Source organism: Ictidomys tridecemlineatus, chromosome 12 (assembly GCF_052094955.1).
Source record: "Ictidomys tridecemlineatus isolate mIctTri1 chromosome 12, mIctTri1.hap1, whole genome shotgun sequence".
NCBI lineage: Eukaryota > Metazoa > Chordata > Mammalia > Rodentia > Sciuridae > Ictidomys > Ictidomys tridecemlineatus.
In genome coordinates, this window is record NC_135488.1 from 112,927,852 (window position 1) to 112,950,369 (window position 22,518).

General features: G+C 48.4%; 1 protein-coding gene and 1 long non-coding RNA gene across 10 annotated transcripts in view; one reads left to right on the forward strand and one right to left on the reverse strand.

Moving 5' to 3' along the window:
* Positions 1-492: 492 nt before the first annotated feature.
* Lpin1 (lipin 1) overlaps positions 493-22,518 on the reverse strand; it is an 83,805-nt gene continuing 61,779 nt past the window's right edge. For all 9 annotated transcript variants that reach the window (XM_040271300.2, XM_040271298.2, XM_078029648.1 and 6 more), the window contains 7 exons: positions 20,782-20,908; positions 19,245-19,393; positions 18,710-18,796; positions 10,623-10,775; positions 5,597-5,711; positions 4,748-4,851; positions 493-2,226 (listed from right to left, as the gene is read on the reverse strand). In XM_040271300.2, coding sequence (XP_040127234.2) covers positions 2,067-2,226; positions 4,748-4,851; positions 5,597-5,711; positions 10,623-10,775; positions 18,710-18,796; positions 19,245-19,393; positions 20,782-20,908 — 895 coding nt within the window. In that variant the 3' untranslated portion in view covers positions 493-2,066. The remainder of the gene's footprint in view (positions 2,227-4,747; positions 4,852-5,596; positions 5,712-10,622; positions 10,776-18,709; positions 18,797-19,244; positions 19,394-20,781; positions 20,909-22,518) is intronic.
* LOC144369454 (uncharacterized) lies at positions 8,726-10,955 on the forward strand. Its single transcript, XR_013429240.1, has 3 exons — positions 8,726-8,911; positions 10,059-10,133; positions 10,587-10,955. It is a non-coding gene; the product is annotated as an uncharacterized LOC144369454 (long non-coding RNA).

The following is a 22,518-nucleotide window of genomic DNA, read 5'->3' on the forward strand; positions in this document are numbered from 1 at the left end:
GTGATTCACTTCCATGGACCCATTTGAAACGTGTGGTCCAAATACAGCTGTCTAGCATATGACCTTGGGGTCACCAGGTCACAGCACACACACAGATAAATAATCCGCCTATTCCTGGGTGCGGCCACATATAAACCTCGTTTTCAGAAGCTGTAAGACAGGTGCTAATCTTACAGCCCACCCAGGGCTCACGTGTGAGTGAGTGTGACTCAATGGAAGGTGTGCTCTGTTTCGGGGGGGGGGGGGGTCTATGGAAATTCAAGGTACATCAAATTAGTGTCCAAAGTGCGTGCTCTCAGGCTTCACTTGGAGAGCAGCCTACAGAGCAGGTGAAGAGTGAGTTGCAACCATTCCCCCCACCAAGGCTCCCTTGGGGCGCAAGGCAGAAAGCATGGGACCTCTGCAGGCTAGTGAGCAGTGAAAATTCACTCACACTCCCTGGTGGCAGAAGAATCATGTGCCTTCTAAAGGCCAGCAGAGAACAAACAGGAGTTCATTAAGGCAGGAATATTTTTAATTAATTTTAACACTTCCCAAAGGGAATTTGCACATGCATGTCCACGTCTCTAGGAAGTCTGCAATCTGCCGGACTCTGGGTGTCCCCACGAACAGCTCAGTGGAGCCACCCATCCTTAACAGCCCACCAACCACAACAAAGGCAATGAGGCCGGGTTTTCTTTCACAGAAAGAGTAACATTTCCTTCAGCCGCTCCGTGCTTTGCGCCTACAATTCTAACAATGAAATTTAATTGGAAAGCATTTCAGTCGTCACAGTAAAACACTCCTTAAAAAAATACTTCAAAAATGTAAAGCAAAATATTTTACCAAAATAATTCTTTCATTTTTCACATTGTTCTTTCCATCAGCTAGATTAATAAACAGAACCACCTTCTACTGGCTTCAAGAATGTCACTCAAATTATTACTTTTAACCTTACCCTTAATTTGAGTGGAAAAAGCTAAGAAAAATAAATTATTCATAATTCCAAAAGAAGGTCAGTCATGAGATACACAGAATAAGGCTCTTCAGATGTCTAGCACACTCGCTTTTTAATGGATTAATAACAGTTGTAATTGAAAGAATATGGCTAGGGTGCTTACAACATGACCCAATCAGAGTGAAGCAATAAATAATATCTATAAAGGATAGAATTCAACTGCTTGAAACTGTTTTCTTAAAACCAACCAGTTTCTTTTGAGAGCTCCCAACAAAAATCAACGTCATCACCCTTCAGCATAAGCCCCAGTCAAGGCCACATGATCAGCGCCACCTCGCTGAGTGAAAGGGTGACAACGGCATGTTGAACTGATTTGAAATGCGCCTTAAAAGTCACGATCATTTTCCATGAAGGCATAGCAGTTAGAGCTGGACACAGCGCATTCCAAGGAAAATGTCTGCCACGGATGCATTAAGGCAAAAATGTCCCAGCCTTGAGCCACAAAGAATGGGGGGATATGCAGGCTGCCTCTAACCAAAGGAACTAAGAACATGTCACCTAAAAATGAGGGTAGTCAGCAAACACTGCCAGGGAACAACCACGGGGCCAAGACTAAGGCCTGCTCAAGGCCCCGACCCCACGAGGGTCAGGTTGCCATCAGGGACCTCGGGTTCAGGCCACTTGACCCTTCACTGCCCTGTCCACCCTCTGCAGAAGGCAACACAAATGTCGCTGCCATGGGAGTGTGGCCCCCCAGGACCCCAGCCATGCACATCTGGCAATCCTCAGCTGAACCTCGTCAGGGGGCAAGCCTCTGCTTGGGCATTGGAGCCCCATATTGCACATCAACCAGAACTGACCCTGGAGCAGGCTGGGGCTCAGCGCTGCCGTGGGCAGCAGCCACACTGAGGATGCCTGGCACCCAGGAACACCCCACTCCTGGCTAGAGGGTCCAGCCTCCATGGTGTACTCAGAAACGTCACCCCATGGCAGGGGGAAGGGGAGAATGCTCCTCAATTCTAAGAAAATGAGCACACATGGGCTCCCAGTGCCGGCTCCAGGGTCCCCACAACCCGTTCTTTAGTGGTGACAGGCTCCCGCACCACTGCAGGAGGCTGTGTGGCATGTACTATGCTGAAGCAGAATGAATGTCCTGGTTCTCAAAAGGTGGCGGCGGCTCTCTCCAGAAGGTGAAGTTACTGAAAGTGTCCGCGCAGGGGAAGTCCGAAGAATGACTTCTCTTCAGCAACGGGAAGACGTGGTCAACCACCTCACACAGCCTCACATACCTGCAAGGAAAATGGACACTGAGTTGCACCAGCACCAGGGCTGCCCTCGCAGTAGGCAAGACCCACACCCCAGCCAGTGACCACCTGCCCAAGGTGACTAGGACGACACCCCTTACTAATGAGGAATCAAGAGGTGAGAACAAGAGTCATAAAGGAGTCCTGAGGGCTCTACGGGAGGGGTCACACAAAGGACAACAGGAGGAAATCAGCATGGCCACCACACTGCTGCCTGCCAGAGGCCATCTAGACACAGGGGACACGGACCCAGGCAAAGCACCTCCCAGGAGAACACAACAGAGACTGCTTCACTATAGGATGAAAAGACGAGCAGCCCTGGCCGTCGCCCTGCCACTTTCCAGCTCTGTGATCTTGGGAAAAGGGCCACAATTTCCATCCTTGTAAAGTGGCAGAAATGAAAACTGCCACAGTGTTACTATCAGAATTAAATGAAATAGTATCTGCAGCAATAGAACTGCATATAGTGGGTACTCAATAAATTTATTCAGCAAACCATTAACATGTCTCAGGGAAAAAACTCTGGCTGGCATGAGGGTCAAGGTATTTGGGAGTTGCTCCTGCCTTACTTGCTGAGGGACCTGGGTAAACATCTTGCCCTCTCTGAGCCTCAGGTCTTTCATCTTCGGAGTGTGTGGAGCTGGACTAGAACAGGTTTCTCAATGCTCCCTACAACCTTCTCTCACTCTGTTTTCTCTGCATTCCCAAGAGGATGCTGCACATTAGCTTTTGTGCCTGCACTACAAAAAGAAAGTTGCATTCTGAATCTGCCTTTTCAGACCTCCAGGCACCTCCACCCAACTCGGACACGCCTGGCCCTCTCCCTCAAATCCCCAGGCTCCTCCCTGACAATCCCTGGGCCTCTTTCCAGTTCCAATTTGCTTTTTGAAAACCTAAAGGGGCTTTTGAAATCCAAACTCCAGGAATTAGTATGTTCTGAGGCATAAAATAACTTATTAAATAAGGACGAGTGTGTGTGTTTAATAGGGGCCTCTGAAGGCCTCATGAGGAACACTGTACTGGCACAAATGGGAAAATCTCTCTTAATATAAAACCAAGAATTATGTCTTTACTGGGGATTAAAACAAAATTTCTAAAGACCTCCCAGCTCTAAGGCCTATTAATCTGAGCCTTATGGAGGAGCCTCCCGGCTGCAGCAGCTCTCTGCCAGGCTGCGGTAGGCACCAGAACCAAGCCCACGTGCTCTGGTGACAAGGCAAGACCCAGTGGGTGCCTCAGCCCTCCACAACTGGGCTCCCTGCAGCAGGCGGGCATAACATGCCCCGCCACTCACAAATGTAATGGAGGAAAGCACCGAGCTACTTTATGGCCCATCCCTGAGGACATTCCAGATAACTGGCCAGGTATACCTGCGTGGCTTAGAAATGTAGCAAGTTCAGTGCCGGAGCAATGTGGGAGTAGTCCCCTCACGGAGTAGTCCCATCATGGTGTCAGGGGAGAGCATCATTTGGCAAGATGGGAGTTGGCTCCATGCGTAAGTCCACCCTGGGGCCCAGCGACAGGCCACAACAAGGGGCTACAGCAATCTAACCCGAGTCTCAGGAGGCAAGCAGAGTGACACTGGAGGCTTTGGGCAAGCAGTCTTAGAAACTGGATCCCTAGCCACGGAAAGCTCTTTGTAACCCTAAATAAAAATCCATAGATCGTCCCTAGGCCAGGGACCCTTTCACACGGGCACATGCTGCACTGGCATTAGGGAGAAGAGGAATGGAGACATTGTCAGGGCAGCAGTTTAGAACAAGGGGACACAACAATTCATCAGAGGTTCCCAAATTTCTATATTATGAGTATAGAGAAATAGACCCACCAAGATCCTAATCAATCATAAACAAAGCATCAGGTTCAGGGGTGCACGCCTGTGATCCCAGCTATGCTACTTGAGAGGCTGATTGCAAATCTGAGGCCAGTCTGGGGAATTTAGTGAGACCCTGTCTAAAATAAAAGGGCTGGGATCTGGCTCAGTGGTAGAGCACTTGCCTAGCATGTTAAAGGGCCTGGGTTCCATCCCCAGTACTGCCAAAAACAAAAATAACCATTGGGGTTAGCCCTCTGACTTGAAAAACCTGAGTTTTAACCAAAACATACAAGAGAATTTCTCAACAACTACACAGGACAGGGAGCTTCAGCACCTGAGGAGGTATCCAGCTTCCCATATTTCTGCTTGGTTACATTTCTAATCCACATTCTAGGCTTCCGAGCCTAACTCGGCAAATCTAAACAAGGATATTCTGAATTCATTCAATTCCTTTTGGTAGCAAAATCTAACGTCCAGTTCAAGTTTCACACCTAGAGGGGAATCTGATTTGATTCTAGCTGTCTAAAAATTAAATTTTGGACAAAAAATGTAGGAATTAAACCACATGCTTTAGAGTAGTTAAAGATTAAAAACACAGGTAGCAAGGGCTTCAAGAGTCCACTGTAAATGGCAGAGCGCCATCTCAAGACACAGCTGCAACCCCAGGTGGCACACGCCTGCCATACTCACGAGGAGATGTTGGTCTTGGCATGCTCCTGTACCAGCTCTCCTTTAGGGTTGACAGTGAAGATTCTGTTCAAGGACACCCCCACTTGCTTGTAGGAATACACGTCCTGTGTGGAGAAAGGTGATTTAAACAAGTTCACTGTAAAAAAAAGTGTGTGATCTCTGTTTTAAAGTAAGAGCATCAAATTCGCACCAACAAGAGCAGGAAGTGGGGAACCTGCCAGCTTTCCTCCCCCGGCCTCGGGCCCCTCTGTGTTCAGGAACCCAGTTAAAGAGCAAGCAAACTCCTGCGTCTCCTGCAATCCTGACATTCTTTGGGGTTACTGTGTCCCACTTTCCTGTTTCATGAAAACCTGTCATGATGTTTAAAAGTACAAGAATTTTCTGGCTGAGCAAACAGTACTGTACCCACTGTATTCTCCAGAATTCTGAACCTTCCACTAAACTTGGGCCACACACACACAACCTCAAAGCATTTCCTCTTCCTGTAAGATTATATGTTCCACACTCTTAAAACACTACACCCCTAAGACTCAATATGTGGACTTCCCCACCCTGTGGAAGAAAGGATCTAATGCTATTAAATGCCCTTGCTTTACTCATTAAGAAGTGATATGGAATTTCAAGTTTATAGGCCCACACCTCAAGGTCAAACCCACCAGCCAGCCTTCAGAAAAAGCTGGAGGCCATGTGGCATGATTTCAAATCTCTTTGCCTTGAGATGCAGCCACTTTCCAGGCTATGTGAACAGGATGAGGACTGGCTTTACATGAGGTTCGGGCCACAGCTCTCCGGTGACTGCTGTTGGGGGAGCAATGTCCAGGGCTCATAGGGACTCAACCTAGTACTCACAGCCGGCCGGTTTCCAAATGCAGCATAAAAGGGTTCCGTATTGGGGAAAAACAGGTTTTTGATGTCGGTTAAACACTGGACTTTAAACTTTTCTGGCTTCTTTTCAATCACTTCTCTGTTAAAACAAACAAGTAAATAACAGATCAGCAGGAGAATAACTTCAGTAACACTAAACTACTTATAAGCCTCAACACTGTGAAGTCAGTGAAGCCAGCCTAGGAGAGTGTCAGGGGTGGCCTGCCAGCCTCCCCACAGGGATGGCGCCAGGAGGAAGAAAGACTTCCAGCAACCGGCTAAGGAGCAGGGGCTCCCAGCCTACTGAGGGGAGCATCTCCACACCTACTCATGAAACAGGTGCAGCTCGAACACAGAACCTGAGGAAAATTCTGAGCAACTGGTAAAACAATCTAGCCCATGAATAAGGGCAAAGCTTCCAAATACATACATGTGTGCAAACCAGCAATATCAAAAGCCAGGCTCACGCCAGGAATGCAAGAGTGACATAATATCTAGAATTGATTAGAATAACAACACATTGTCAGATTAAGGGGAAAAAAATCTCTGATATAAAAAGGACAATTATACAATTCAATATCAAATCAGGGTGAAAATTCTTAAACCAGGATGAGAAGGGGATACTCAGACCTCCTGACAGTAAAATGCCAGGGTCTCCAGCACCACGGCAGTACAGTGTGTACACTCAGTCCCACCCAGAGCAATGACACGAAAAAATAAATGTAGGCTGTAAGGATTAGAAAGGATGTGAGAGAAACAACTATTCATATTCACAAAAAGCCGCCACCTACACTTTTTAAAAATCCAGATGAGTTATCAGAATTCAGGAAGGTTAATAAGTCAAAGAAAAAAAAAATCAATGCATTTCCATGTATCAGAAACAGAGAATATAATCGTGTAAACAGTATTTAAAATAGATTTTAAAATATCAAATGTCTAGAAACCTAACAGTCATGACAGACCTTTCTAGCTAAGGTTATTAAACTACTAAAATACATTAAGAGAAGGCCTACATAAATGAAGAAATAAATTATATTCTTGAATTAGAAGATTCAATATTATACTGAAATATTAATTCTCCCTAAATTGACCTACAGAGCCATTGCAATTTTAATCCAAATTATGAAAGATTTCTGTCTGTTTTTATATAACTGCATTCCAAAAGCCACACAGCAGAACGAAGCCAGGACGCCCCTGCTGGTGGGAGGGTGAAGGGCTTTCGAAGCCCTGGGGCCTGACACACTGCAGTACCTGGTCCATATGTTCCTTTGCCAAGGGAAAAACAGAGCCCAGAAACGATCACACATTCACAGACGCTTGGCTGATGACCACAAAAGCATCCCAAAACAGGATGAAAGGGCAGTGTGTTCTTAATATAAGGTGCCAGGACAAATGAATACCCACAGAAGAAAACAAAATTACTCTGGGTCTCTGCATCAGGCTACCTACAGAAATCAGTTCCTAGTTAGTGTAGACCTAACGAGAAAGTCAACGCCAGTCAATAAAATTCAGAAACTATGCTCACAGGTCAGGGAGGACTTTGTTAAGATACAAACGCCTAAACCTCAGAGCCAACAATATGCTCAGCTCTAAGTAACTAAGAACTTATGCTCATTAGAAGCAATAACTGAAAAAAAAAGAGATTTGCAGCACTCATAGAATACACATTGCACTCTCCCAAAGCAAAAAGAAGTTGCAGGGAAGCCTTGGATAGGCACTTCAATGAAGAGGTCCCCAAGGACCAGTAAGTCTAAAAAGAGGTATTTATACCCCCTGGCAAGAGTGTAAAAGTCTGCCCTCGACCCAGCACACGTGCCCTAGGGACACACACAAGAACACTGCTCTCTGGGCTGGGGTTGTGGCTCAGTGGTAGAGCACCTGCCTAGTACGCATGAGGCCCTGGTTCAATTTCCAGGCCCACATGAAAAAACCAAATAAGCAAAATAAAGGTATTGTGTCCATCTACAACTAAAAATATTTTTAAAAAATAAATAAAATACTGCATCAACTGCAAAAAGCTAGAGATGACTCCAGCATCCACCGGCAGCAGAATGAATAAATAGGTGTGGGGCCACACAACCAGAAACCACTAAAGTAATGAGCAAACTGCAGCTCCACTCGCAATCCTAGAGATTCTCATCAAGAGCTGAAATATATGTTCCAAGAAAACACCTGATTTCATTGACATAAAACTCACAAACATGCACAAGTAAATACTTTGCTTAGGGTCACAAATATCGGTGAGAAGATTAGCAAGACCATAAGGAATGACTAACTGAACTCGGGGACAGCGGGCACTACTGAGGGGCAGTGGGGTCCAGCACTGAGACTTGCACATGATGGCACACCTCTGCTCTTTAAGTGGATGCAAGGTGCCCTGTGTCCACCAACTGATTTGTTTTATACCTTGCAGATATCCTAGAAATCTCCTCTTGTACCTACTGAAAAATGTAATTTAGTGACAATGACAATGGCAATGATAACTACAGGCACAGACTAAATATGTGAAGCCCCCAGGATGGTCCTGGCTCTGTGCTGACTCCCAGGCCATAGGTCCTCCTGGGCACTGAGTAAGGGTCTTGTACTCAACAGCCTGGGATCCTGGTGTACGGATGCATGAGTGGCTGTCCACACTTCAGGACCCTTGTGGGTGAACACATGAGTAACTTCACGTTCACACACACAGACTCACAGGGGGTGGGAGGAATGGGACAGTTCAACATGAATGGGTATTTGGTGCTCAGCAGGGAGATACTGTGGCCCCAGGCCACCCATGGCTTGACAGTGCTGGATACCTAGAGAGCCCTGGTATGACTACAGTGGCCAGTCCACACTGCTCCTAGGTATATCCCATCTCTGATGATCTGAATTTGCAAACAGTCGTGGGTCATTCACCTCACGAGAAGTAAATTACTCTAAATCACAAGTGTCACATGTCCAAGTCTCACAACTCAGAAACCTCAAGGGAAATCAAAGCTATTTATGGAAGTAAGGCCTCTTTCCGAGAGACAGAAAGCAGCCTCTACTGCTGCCTAACTCCAGAAGTTCAACTCTGCCCCATAATCCAGAGTTGCAGGAACCAGCCAGGGTTAATCTGTAAGCCCCTGCCTCTGAGCCCAACTCCTCAGCAGGTCACCACTCGGAGCCTGGAGCTGCACTAGGAACGGTGCACTGCACTGATGGGGGTTTATGACAACCATCTGCACAGTTCTGTCTCCACCATAGGGCACGGGCCTCAACTCCAGTTTTGATCTTAATGTGAACAAACGGATGGGAGCGTGGAACAAACCAAAAGGGCAGGTATGTGGAAGAGATCCCCCCAACTTGTTTCTCAGTGTTTCCTAGAATCACGGCATGGAGCTGGAAAGGCCTCCTGGGGGTATCTAAGCTAACCTTCTCATTCGGCAGTTGAGACACAGCCTATGGAAGGCGGGGTGCCTCTGGCCACACCAGGTTGCCTGGAGGCTCTGTCCCCACTAGCAGCTCCCTCTGCCCTGCCCTGGTGAGAGCCTGCTCCTGAGACTGCAATGCATGCAGGTCCCCGTGCCCCCCACAGCCTCGTCCACTTCTCTTCCTTCATCCAGTTTAAAGCTAAACAATGCCATTAGGATGGAACCCAGCTAAACCAAAGCCTGCTAATGAAGGTCGTCTGTGCTCATAGCAGACTCACCCATCAATTCTAGGAAATCTACAGGGCAGCTGACCATGAAATGGCTTTGGCTACACTGCAGGATTGCTTCAGGGGCACTTCCATCTCCCAGAACACCATGCAAACTGTGATATTTGAGAGTTTTTAAAATAACTCCTTACAGGCAATATACATCTTAAACAAAGATATGTAAATAAGAACATGAGAAGGATCACTTTAAAGTTAACAGCAGGATGTCAGGGTAATAATGTCCACTCTCCACTCCGCCCAGCATAGACTTAGTGCTCAGCACATGCTAATGACAGCCAGCTTCAAGCTGTCAATGTAGTTCAGTGACAAAATTCCATTAAACTTCTGGATTGCATTGAAGCTATACTGTTGTGATAATTCATAAGACTTGAAACACATGGTTTCATGTGTTTTGCCTGAATTTTCTCCCAAGAATGAGCAAGCTTTAATTCGAGATATTTTAAAAGCAAACCTATGATGGAAAAGATGTCTATAGAGAAATAATCAAGAGTCAGCTTGGCATTTTGGATCCATACAGATTTGTCCATTGTTCAATGGTCAGCAGCAGCACATGCAGCTAATCTGCTCCACTAACTGGGGCAGAACCATGCCAAAGCCTTTCATTGATGTTCAAGAGCAAGGATATAACACTATGAGTTAGCCTTTAGCAGGGACCAACAATCTGACCCATGTGGAATGCAAGAGATTATGCTTCAAGGGAAGCTGGGGAAACCACAATGGGTGCCCCTATGAAAAGGAGTGCAATATCCCCACCCACCCCTTCCACAGCCAGAGGTGACCAGCTGCCTTGAATATGGCCAGAAGGGGAAGAGAGGAGGACAATCAGAATCGATCTCCAAGAGGGTAACTATAAGAAGCAGTATGTCTAGAATTCTAAGAGGGATCAGCAAGTGTGCTGAGGGTCCAAGGGCCAGGTGGATGGGGCAGCTGGGAGAGAGACCACTTCATCCCAGCAGGGTTCCCAGTGAGAGGAGATGCAAGTTGATTCCCCAAGGGTCCCCATGAAGACCCAGCCTGACCACTGAGGGAGAAAGGGAGAGGGAGAGCTACCCAAAACAGACCAGCACGGAGGAGAGGACTGCACAGCAGAGGGTTCAGTATGGCTGAGAGTTAGAAATGAGACAGAGGGCTGGGAGGCAGGTCATGAAGAGCCACCCAGAGCCAAGCTAATGACTGGACTTCACCCCAGAGCCAATGGAAAGCCAAGGTGTTGCACGCCCATGATCTCCTTGGTGCCCCTGTGAAGCACGGGCATTGCTTGGAGAAGACCGTGTAAGAGAAGATTTATTCTTGCAGAGATCTGAGTATGGGAGCAGAGTGCCAGGGTGGTACCTGTGCAAGGCGGAGAAGAGGCTGCTGGGGCTGAGCAGCAGCGGCCCCTGCGGCAGCACCGTGCCCCTCTCGTTGACCCAGTGCAGGTAGCCCCGTGTCATGTCTGCCATCCCGATGGCACGTGCAGAACAGTAGAGAAACTTATATCCATTTCTGAAAGAGAAAAAGCAAGCACCCACATTTAATGGCAATCAGAAACGAAAGTTTCTGGCATTCCCAAACCCTCTCTGTTTCATGAAGAATGCCTTTGTTGCAAGTTCCCCACATAAGAAAGTCCACATTCTATAAAATCCTATTTTCAATTGAGAAATAAACCTAATTGCCTTTCTCTAATTTACTAAGCACATTCACATTCCTCATTAGATTTAATTCACTTGAAAAACATGCTTAGGTGGGTGTTTCTCCCTGGTTTACTGCCACAGAGATGGAGGTTCAGAGGGATCAAATTGGCCAGTGTTTCTGCACGGCGTCCTGTACACCCTTGTCCCTGCTCCAACTAGGGCCACCCATCCACTGTGCCAGGTCCAGGGCAGCCAACTGCTCGTGCATGGCCCTGCTTGGGCACACAGCTCTTCCCCTGCCCACCCTCAAATGCCCCTCTCCACTGGCTAATTCCCACCAGCATGCGATACTCTCATCTCCCACAAACACACCAAGCAGAAAACACCACTCACAAACCCTGTGTCCTTGGGCTCTCTCCAGCTAAGATCCCACTTCTCTTCCCCTTTGTGGCAGAATTCTTTCCAAAAGCTGTGCCGAGGCCCTGAACCACCTCTTCACTCCATTCCTCTCCACCCCTGCTCTGGAGCAGGCTCTCCTTCCCCTCCCTGCTGGCCTTACACAGGTCAGCTACGAGGCCATCTTGCTAAATTCAGGCAGTGGTTCTCAATTCTATGTGAAGAGACTTCCCAGGAGCTTCTGCCAGGTGCTCAGTCCACCCTCTAGCACAGCACCTTTGCCACTTGGCTCCCTGGACTTCAGTCCCTGGCCGGCTCCTCCCAGACATGTCACCCAGGCTACTTTCACGCCCTCTACCCACTCAAGATGCACAGTGCCCTGAGGTCCCGGGCCCCATGTCCTCTCAGCACCCTCCTCCTCCCTCCCCAGAGCTCCAAGTGCTGCATCTAAACTGAGGCAGCATGATAGTCCTCTTTTAAGCACAACAGACCTGCTTTAGTTGGACTCCACTATTTTTAACTATTAAAAATTTAGTGGCCATAATAAAATGTGCTGTAAGTACAAAATATATGACAAGTTTTGAAGTCTCACTGTAAGAGTAGAGTGCAAGATATATTCCCTTAGTCATTTTCATATTGATTACATGTCTAAATGATAATCAGTTTGAATACATTACGTTAAATAAAATACTTATGAAAAAATTTTAAAATACCATCTATACACCACCATCTCTCAAGTTCACGTTCTAGTTCAGCCCTTCTTAAGCTCCAGGGCAATATAAAAAAGCAAACAGCATGTTACTTACCAGACACACAGCAGCATCTCAAAGGTGGTCTCTCCACCACCAATGCACCCCAGTGACTCCTCCCTAGGTGGTCCCTGCCTCAATGAGGCCTCTCATCCACCAGGTGTGAAGCCGACACTTCAGGCCCTCCTTGGTTTCCCCTTTTCCTCACCCCACCCCGTCCCCCTCCACCCAACACCTACCCCAAGCCACGCCAGCCCCACCCCAGCACCGCATCATGGCCTCTGGGCCCCCACAGCTGCCCCAGCCTTGGCTCATTGGGCTGCTTCTCTAGGTCTTCACACGGGACCCTATGGAAACATAAAATTCAATCTGCTCGTGCTAACAACCTCCCAAGTTTTGCCATCTCTCAGATACAACCCAAGTTCTCCACCATGGCTCAAAAGGCCACAGACCCTGCCCTTCCCTCCAGCTCTGTGGGCAGCACTGTCTCATCTCTCCCATGCAGACTCGCCTGCCCGCCCGCCCGCCCGCCCGCCCGCCATTCCTTCCACCGGCCATGCTCACCTCTGGGCTGGCATAGACCCACCTGCCTGCAATACCGTCCGTCCCTTGACTTCAGGGGGAGCTTGCACTCACCTCACTCAGGCCTGTCCCACCTCCATAGGGCTGTCAACCCCTGTGATGAACCCACCTCACTCCTCATCACAAGCCCCTCAGGGGCTTATCCCCAGCCCCAGGTCCTGCCTTATTTTTCCTGATAGCAATTATCGCTAATAAGTCACAGTCCCTCTTCCAACTGTCTCTCATATTAATCCACAAACCCCAGGAGGATAGGAACCCCTGCTGTGACCCAAGGACCAAACACGGTGCTCCCCAGTGCCACTTAGTGAATATTCGCCAAGCACATGGGTATGGGCCACCCACTCCTGTCCAACTCACAGTTGTCTGTGAATGGGCCAGGGTGGCCAAGGACTGGTCTCAAGAAGTACTTCACAATATGTTTTAAACCAAGACACAGGAAAGTTTTAAGACACAAACAAAGATCAGCTTGTTTGGAATAGAGGAATGCACCTCAAAACCAAGTAGGCTTTTGAATTAAACATCTTTGTATTTTAGTTGTCTAATTCATGCAATCTTTCAAAATAATCACCACTTCTGCATATAGCTCTTCATATCAAAGTCCTAAAGCTGCCACCTGCAGGTGTCTGAGATGCTAATTTTATTCAAAACTTGATTTTCAGAGTCTAGCCCACTGCCAGCTGCTGTCACTACTCACGCACTCTGATTCAAAGACTGTTACCACACCAAACTGGAAATCAGCTTGGGGATGTCCTAATGGGGAAAATACTTATTGGTGACAACAAGAATTTCCCTTCCAGAGCCTTTCCCAGCCTCAAGGAAAGCTATCTGAAATGCCAGCAATGCCTTCCATCAACGCTCTGGTGGCACAAGTCTGTCTGGGTGACGCTCTTCGGTGTAAGACCCTTTACTCAGAAGGGCAAGCATGTCAGGATGCACCCCTCAGCCACCCGGCCCAGGTCTTCACACAATCCGAGGCTCTTGCCACCATCCTTTCAACCACTCTCTCTGAACCTCCAGTGCCAGCTCTGCCAGCTAGGGGCACCATGGGGCTTGGTGAGGCCCTGCCCCACGGGAGCAGAGACTGTCGGGGGTGGGGGACCAAAATTAGAGAAAAGGGACAGGTGACAAAGCAGAGGAGGGCCCAGGGTGACTGGAACAGGACTTGGGGAAATACCAGAGCAAAGTAAGAAAAAGTGATCCAAGTCCAGGCTTTCTCCTTCTGTCCCTGTGTCCGTCTCCTGAACCAGAGAGATTTCAACAGTCTCTGGACTACACCAGACCACCAGGAGTGCTTGCTAAGACCAGCCTCCAGACTGCAGCCCACAACACTGACATCTTGAGGTCAACGGAGGCCCATGCAATGCTGCAGCAGGGGTACTCAGCAGCACCCCTGGGCTCCACCCACCAGCACACCCCACCAAGACAATCAAAACTGTCACCACACACTGCTACATGTCCCACAGGGGATAAAGACATTCTTGGTAGAGGATGACTATTGTAGGGGAAAAGGGACCCTGGGGCGCCATTTGCAATCTGAAGAAGGAGGACAGCCCCCCGCACCCGGTCCCTTAAGGAAGGCTCTGGATCAAAGCCGCTGCTGGCCTTAGCCTGGTTTACTGAACCCTGTGATCTGCTTCCCACCTCCTTCCCTGTTCCCCTTTTCACGCCCCCTTCCTGGGCACCATGAGGCCACTTGGGCAATAGCTCATCTGCCACCTCTACTCTTGTTCCTACATCCACTTACAATGACCTGTCATCTCCTTCGAAACCCTGCTGCCACCTTCTCACTGAAACCTCCTGTGACACCTTTAGTGTCCCCTTTACCGTGTCCTTCAAAGGCAGCATCCCAGTGTCCTGATCACTCACCCCCTTTCTACAAGGAGCTCCATAGGCTTCCTCCTCCCTCATCACAAGCTCCTCAAAGGAGAGGTGGTCAGTATCCCTGCAGCCCCAGAATAGCTCCCAGTACCCAGCAGGTGCACAAATCAGAGCCCAGGGGGACGGCCCCCAGCGCACAGCAGGTGTACAGTCCAGCTAGGTGCCTCCCAGTTCTGGCCGAGGCCGGGCTGAGAAAGTCCCCCAGCTGCAGCCCACGTGCACACACTTCAGCAGCAGAGCACAGCATGGATGGCGATGGCCTAAGGGGTCATCTGGCCTAACCTCATTTTACAGAGGAGGAACCCAAAGCTCAGAATGGGACACATGCTCCCACCCTAGTTTAAGGGCCTCAGGTAAGTCACAGTTGTCGCTGCTGGAATCCAGCCCTGCTGACTGACAGACAGACCTTTATTCCCCACCAGCCTCTCTTCCTGGCAGAGAGTGACCCTGCAGTAAACCAAGAGCTGAGGTGAAAGAAGTGACTGCTGTGGGCAGGAGACGGGAAAACCCCCAATGAGTCTGCTCATGGTTGTCCCTCCTTTGACATGCTGGCCTGAGGTGGCATGTTCCTTAAGCCACAGATAAACGAATTTGTCTATGGAAACACAAGAATTCACTCCTGCTGAGTCATAGAGACAATGACTCCAGGTAACGTGAATATAGAAATACACATCAACTAAGGTAGAAAATTAGAGCAATCATTCTTCAAAATTAGGTTCCCAAAAACCTATTCGCTCAATGATCTCAATATTTTAGGAAATAGTCCTTCTTTATGCTCCTTCTAATTATTGAATGTATTTGAATCTGAGGGAGCTTCATTTATCTTCCATTTATATTTGCTATAGTTCTCTTTCAACACTAACTAAGCAAGGTTTATACCCTTCCTATGAATGAGATGATAATCAGACTCACAGATAATTCCTCAGGACTAACCATATTTAAACAAGTAATTAAATTCAGCAAAAAATAAATAATAAAGTTGTCCTTATTTTCTGTAATTTCTAGGCAAGTAGCTCACTGCAAGACTGGTTTATTCATTAGGCAAATTCTGCAGTGAATAAAATTTAAGTGGTCCCAAGTTCAATGGCAGCAATGTCAGAAAAGAGATTAATGAGTCCAAAACTCCTGCACTAAACGGCACCTTTCTCCTGGTGCTCCAGCATGCTGAACATTTCTCTAAGTATTTCTCTGGGTAATCACAATAAAATCTCAAAAGAATGGCCTGGACCAACTGGAAGGGCGCTCTAGGAGCCCTGGTCAGCTTGGTCCTGCCTCTGCTCCCAGCTGTGGCTGTCTGAAACGTGCACGGGGCCTGGCTTGTGAGACTGTCTGGACGGGAACCCACTTTAGCTGACGGTCAGTTCCAGATGCCTTACACTGTGACCAGCCTGGTGCCCCACAATGGGGACTGTAGCCAACAATCTAGGCCCACGCCCCTGGACACCAGGGAAGAGCTGCAAAGCCAGGGAAGACAGGAGCTGACAGCTGGCCAGGGTCACGGGTTCTGGCCTGGAAACATATCATGAAGACTGTGGCATGTGAGACAGACAGTAAAGGCTGGGAAAATGTTGAAATTCAAAAATCAGAGGTAAAGACACGTTAAGCAAAAGCTATTGCGAGAGCAAAGGCAAGAAGACAGAAAAGGAGCAGAGTCGGGAACACAGCACATCAGAGGACAAAGGTCCAAGAGCAGCAGGAAAGGAGGAGTGATCATGAGGCTAGGAAACTGCTGGGAAGCATGAGCCTGAGCACTTCCTCTGGTAGGTGCTGGTGTGGCGCCCCTACAGACCCACACACTGCCCCAGGAGCCCCATCAGCACTGCAAATCCCACAGCCTGACTGTCCTTGGGCACCACAGACAGCACACACCAAACTCAAAGAGCAACTGACATCAGACCACACGTCATGACACTCCAGCCACTCGACCAAAACGACGACCAAGAAGAACTCCGCAGCATCCTCAGATTCCCAACAGAGTTTCTTCTTTCTAAACTTTCAAAGAAAAGGACCATCCAGTGTCTTTGGGAAGCCACAAGACTTTATTTTTTAAGATATTACTTCAGGAAAATCCAAGAGAGATATAAATCAAGACCAAAAGGGGCGGGAGGTAGAAAGAAATGTGGCCCTTTTCTAATGTCACTAAAAAGACAGAAATAGATTTATGCTCCAATACTCAAAATGAATCAGGCTATGAAGAACTCAACATCCTGACCCAGGAAGGCATCTTCCTTAAACCAAAAGTAAATGCAACTCTAAGTGTCACACTAGCCAAGGGGCAGATCAATCCTCCTGAGAGAAAAGCCAGCCATGGAGGGCTGTGGGGAAGGGGTGCACACAACAGCTATAAGAGTGCAGGCTGGGGGCCTTCACAGAAGGCAACCCCCCAGTAGTGGAGGTCAGCTCTGCAGAGATGCACGTCAACCACCTGCAGTTCAGGGGAAGAACACCACGTCTAGGACTCTCGCAGGACTTGCTAAGGTTCACGCCTTCTTTATTCATTCACACACACATTAAAAATAGAATACCAGAATATGTAAATACTTATGGTATCACTTTTGGAAATAGTAAAAAAGACTATCTACATGTTCATCAACATAGTTATGAGTTAAATAAAGCAGGGTATACCTGTAAGAGAATTTTGTGAAGCAGCTAAAAAGAATAAGGTAATCTTCGTATGCAACAAAACCAAAAGATATTACAGATAATTTAACATCATGAGGACATATGAGGGTAGAATGGATTTTTTTCTTTCTTTCTTTCTTTTTTTCAGTAAGTACAACAGCAAGATAGAACAGGTTGTCCACAGTATTTCTGGGAACAATTCACTAGCGGGTAGGGTAGGGAGGAGGCAGCCATAACCTTTACCTTGGAACTTCTAAAGAAGCATGCTTTACTCTTGTAAATTTTTAAAGATGAAATCTAGAAAGGGTTAAACCACTAGGCTGGGCATCTAAGAAGAAACCTGAATCTTGCAATCCACCAGATCCTCCACTGCAGGATCATAAGGTCCTGGAGTAAGTGACTGGCTGGTGCATGATGATCCCAACCATTTGCCACAGGACCGAGCACTCACAGGCACTCCATGAATATTGCATAAATGGAAGAATATGGAGCAGGGAAGACTATTTATTTGTGTGCAAAATTCCAGAAAGAGCTCTGTCCAGCTAAACAACTCCCCACACCTCATCACCACCCATGTGGACCAGAGGTCAGCACATCAGATTGGGAACACCAGACCTGAGATGCCCATCCAGACACTAAATATGTGATGTCCTCGCCTTGCTCACCCATGGAAGACAGGGCTCTCCTGACTCAGACACACCTCCAGCTCTCACTGGATGGAGAACAGAAGACACCGGAGGGAGAGGTGTTGGAGACTCTAGTCCACAGAAAGCTAGAGAAGGTGTAACTATGTGGATCAGAGGCGAAGTCCAGCAAGCCAGGATGGCAGGTGGAGAATCACTGAAGGGCTCCAACCCCTGGAGGCAAGCGGAGCAGAAGCTGTGGCCTTGGAGCCAGGCAACGAGGGTTTGAATGAGTCCTGCCCATTAACAGCTACAGGATTTGGACAAACAATTTGAACTTTTCAAGTATAATTCCCCTTATACTCACACAGAAATGATATTACTTGCTTTTCAGAATTACTATAAGATCAAGGGAAGCAACACAAGTGCCCCACACGATGGCAGTTTGAGAACCAGTCACCACCTGACATCCCAGGTGTAGGCCCCAGCAGTGAGCACTGCCATCCACTCACTGCGCACTCCACAGACCAGGTGGACACGGAGCGCACTGCAAGCTGACTTTCAGGACCAGCACCTCATCTAAAATTTGCATGGAGTCTGCAACTTTTTAGACCAGAGGTGATCGCTTGGCACACATAAGCCTATCCTTTTGACTTTCCCTGGTTGAATCGAACCCCAGTCCCTCAGCTAACACTGCCAACTTCTTCTTTCTCCTAGCAATTTTTGACTCACCTACACTTTCTTTCTTGCTTCGTGGTCCTGACCCAAGTATGGAACTGTCAGGACTCTCTGTGCAACTTAGGATTCTCCACCCCCACTCTCCACTCCCACTGCCCCTTCTCAGGTTAGGTCCCCCATCTGCATAAGTCACCCCATGCCTGGCAGGAAAGACTGAGTTCAGAACGGTGCATGTGCCAGCGGTGCCAGGAAATAGAAGACGAGCACTCTGTACTTACTGGCTCACTTTATGGTACAACTTCGCAATGCCCTGGTGGGTCCAATCCTTCCCGAGGGTGGGCAAAATGTGGCCAAGGGTATCTGATCTAAATAAAGACAAAGATGAGAAAAATAACAAGGTAATTCAAAGGGATTTTTAAAACCTATTCAAATTCAACACACCATTCATACTTCAATAAAAAATACGAACAAGACCCAGGACACTGTGGATACAAAGCCCAAGACTCAAGTCATCAAGTAGACTGGTCAGAACAGGGTATGAGCCACAAGAGGGCGCCTTCAGTCTGACCACAGGCCAAGAGCTAGGCTTGCTAAATTCAAGTGAAGAGGCGCTGACCATTCCACAGAGGCCTTCTCCAAAAGCATCCAGGTCAGCAACCAAGGCAGAAAGATGGCACCCCAGGGAAAACCACCCCCAGGCCATGAAAGACAGCTGCTGAGGCCCAGGAGCTGAACTCTGGAGTCCCACCAGGCTCCCGAGGAGGAGCATGAAGTCCATCTGGAGACCAGGCTCCCACACTGAAGTTGTCTTACCTCGTGATGGTGCCGTCAATATCAGAAATGACGACTTTATCATCCCAGTTCCACAGATAGATGGTGCCTTCACAGCGACAGGTGCCTTGATACTGTGTGGTGACACTGAAAACCACGTCATTGGGGCCATTCTTCAACTTCAAGCTTTTCTGAAAAATATGAATAACTGCGTCTGCTTGAGAGAAGGCCCACGGTGAGGGACATGGGCCTCTGTCTATGAGAAGGAAGCCAAAGTTCCAAAAGCAATCACAGCCCTGGGCCACCGTGAAGTTCCTCTCCTGCTGCTTGTTCTTGGTCTTTCTGGGACTGGACAGGCAACCTGAATCTCAGCTCCCAGGCCACACCCAGCACAGCATCACCCACTTCCCGTAAGTATCCTGCTTCCAAGGGTAATTCTGACATGATCCAGTGTTTCTGGACAGGGCTACATGAAAGGCCATGAGCCTTGGCAAGATAAACTGTAGTTACAGAAGAGACATGTGAAGGTCCTGATACGGAGACACAAATCTAAACCAAATGTGAAAATGTTCCCTAAATAACCATGTTTTTCATGCTTATTTAAAATGTGTTTTTAATGGTTATTTTACTGACACAAATTAGAAAAAAGAAGGCTCAGTTATCAGTCATTATCAGCCACAGAATATAGTGGTGACCTAAAGAAATCATACTGAATTCAGAAAGTAAAATGACATTTTGGGAGTTCTGAGTCTCTTTGCTGGGATGTTCTGGTGCATGCTAGCTGACTGCACAGACCCACAGGGATGACTTCAGGTATCCCCCAGATTGCTGGCAGGAGCCTATGTCACACAGTAACTTGCAGGCCACAGGACCTCATCCATGGCTAACATGGGTACCAGGGCCTGAACTTTTCCCATTAAATACCATAACTAGGACTGCTCCCCACTAAGTCAAATGCAAAAGACTCTATTTGCAAAATAGCAAGGATATTTGCTCTCTGAATGGTTATGGTTTGAAATAGGATACATGGACAGAAGGAGCCTAATTAAAGCTGGGCTACACACACACACACACCCCCCACACACACACACACATACACACACACACACACACACACACACACACACACTTTCTCACAACACTATAACCAGATGATGCCCTGGCTACCTCATATTCTCCCCATCCCATCGCCTCTCCTAGATTTCCACCAATTTAAGAGATGCATTTGTGTTAACAAACATTTCTCTTAAGCACCCTGAGAGATTTTCAGAAGTCTATTAGTCACTGATGTCTTGGGATAAGGGAGCTCAATCAGGGTGCCTTCTGCTGGGTCAGGAAAAAGGGGAACTTGAGGGAAGTCACGAGGGGGCCCACCTCAACAGGTGTCGGCGTGGAAATACGCGCGGTATCCAAATGAGGGGTGTGATGCTGCCAGAGGGCAGCAGGTGCACTGGGGCAGGAAGGGTGCCACAAAGTACAAGTGGAAGGAGCATCCAAGCCTTCATACAACCCCAAAGTCTGTACAACCATGGCCCCCAAGGACATGGAGACAAAGCCACACTGAGTCCGGGAGACTCACCAGCTGCTCCGATGTGAGCCGGAGAGTCTTTTTGTAGCTGACGTTAGACAAAAGAGGGAGGTGGCTCACACTGGAAGGCTTGGCAGCTGCATGCTCTTCGTCACTGGAGGATGATTCGTGCTTTATTCTGGTACACAGTGATGTAATCACAAATTAGAAAATGCATCTGGGCAGCCATTAAAAATGCATTAGCCTAAGTCGATGACTCAGTCAATTGGGTCTCTCCGGAGAACTGTCTCCTGGGTGGTCATTTACCATATGGCATTAAATTTATCAATGAACCCTCGCTGCACCCCCCCATTCATGCAGCTCCTGCATTATTCATGCGGGGGTCACACTGCTCATTCACTTGCCTACTTTCTAGCCGCCACCACTCCCTCTCCACCAGCACATGTTCACTCCTCATCAGTAGGGTCAAATCCCTCCCGACCTAGGGATGCTGACACTCTTTTGCCTCTCTTCTCCTCCCATCTGAGGGGCAGGCCAAGCCCTAAGCATCCAAATCGCACAAGTTCAACCTCATCTGTTCTCTGTATCTACCTCTCCAAATATGAGTCTACACAATTAGGGCACTTCCAGGACCTCTAAACAGGGGCCAGTGCAACAGGGAAGGCAGGCTAGTTCTCCCCCTGCAGGACCCCATCGGTCACCACACAAGCTGCCAGAATCCACAGCCAACACCCCAACTTTTCCACACACTCCTGTTGAGGGTGGGGGAGGGGGTCAGAGGAGCAGGGAAGAAATCAGTTTATAGAAAGCAGATCAGTAATTTGCTGTTCCCTAGATTAAAATCCTGCTACGACATCATCTCCAACCCAGTAATATCAGCTCTGCCTCCAAGGACCGCAATCTTTAAAAGCCACATGAAGTGCTTAATAAATGCCTTCCTCAGAATGTCAAAGGCTGAGCACTCCCAGCAGGCCCATCTGACCCCTCACACACCTATACGCAAGACTCCAACACACAGAGCTCCACCCAATCTCCAAAGAAAGCGCCGACTTTTCTGTGCCAATGTCCCGTGGCCTACCGCCTCCCGTCCGCCCTGGCATGCTCATTTGGGAGGCAGTACAGGAGACCCAATGCTGCTCTCCACCAGGAGAAGTGAAGGACACTGCCACACAGCATCCCTCTCAGTGGGCACACTGGGCTCTGCAGTCCCGAGTAAGCTGCCCCTCCCCAGGCACAGGCTCAGGAGAGGGTCTGTGGGCTTGTGGCCATGACCTGACTCACCCACCCACACTTCCCACACTACTGAGCACTGACAATGCAGCAAGCAACCTGGCCCCTGCGCTCCTAGTCTGCGTCCATCCCAGCCTGGGCTGGAAATGTAGACTTGGTGTCTCTGAGACAAAGTCCCAAAGAGTAATTCCTGGTCAAAGGAGACAGAGAACACAGGCCAGCGCCCTGCATGATCCATGGCAGCTGAGCCACTTGTAGGTGGTGAGGGGAGATGGCGCAGTGTTCAGAATCGGAGGGACCCAGGTCTCGAGCCCGAGTCTGAGGCTCAGCACCTGGACAGGTCACTTCTTTGCTTTCTGGTCTTTCTTCCCCTTAGCCTGCCATGCGGGGAATACCACCTCCCACCTCCCCAAAACTCTAGAGCACAGGCAGGGAGCCGCCTGGAGAATCAGCCCCAGGAAAGGCCTCAGCAGGGGAGGATTTCTCTCCAGGCCTCAGCCAGCTCATCTGTTAAAGGACACCCTTCACCAAAGTCCCTTCCCTTCTAACATCTATGGA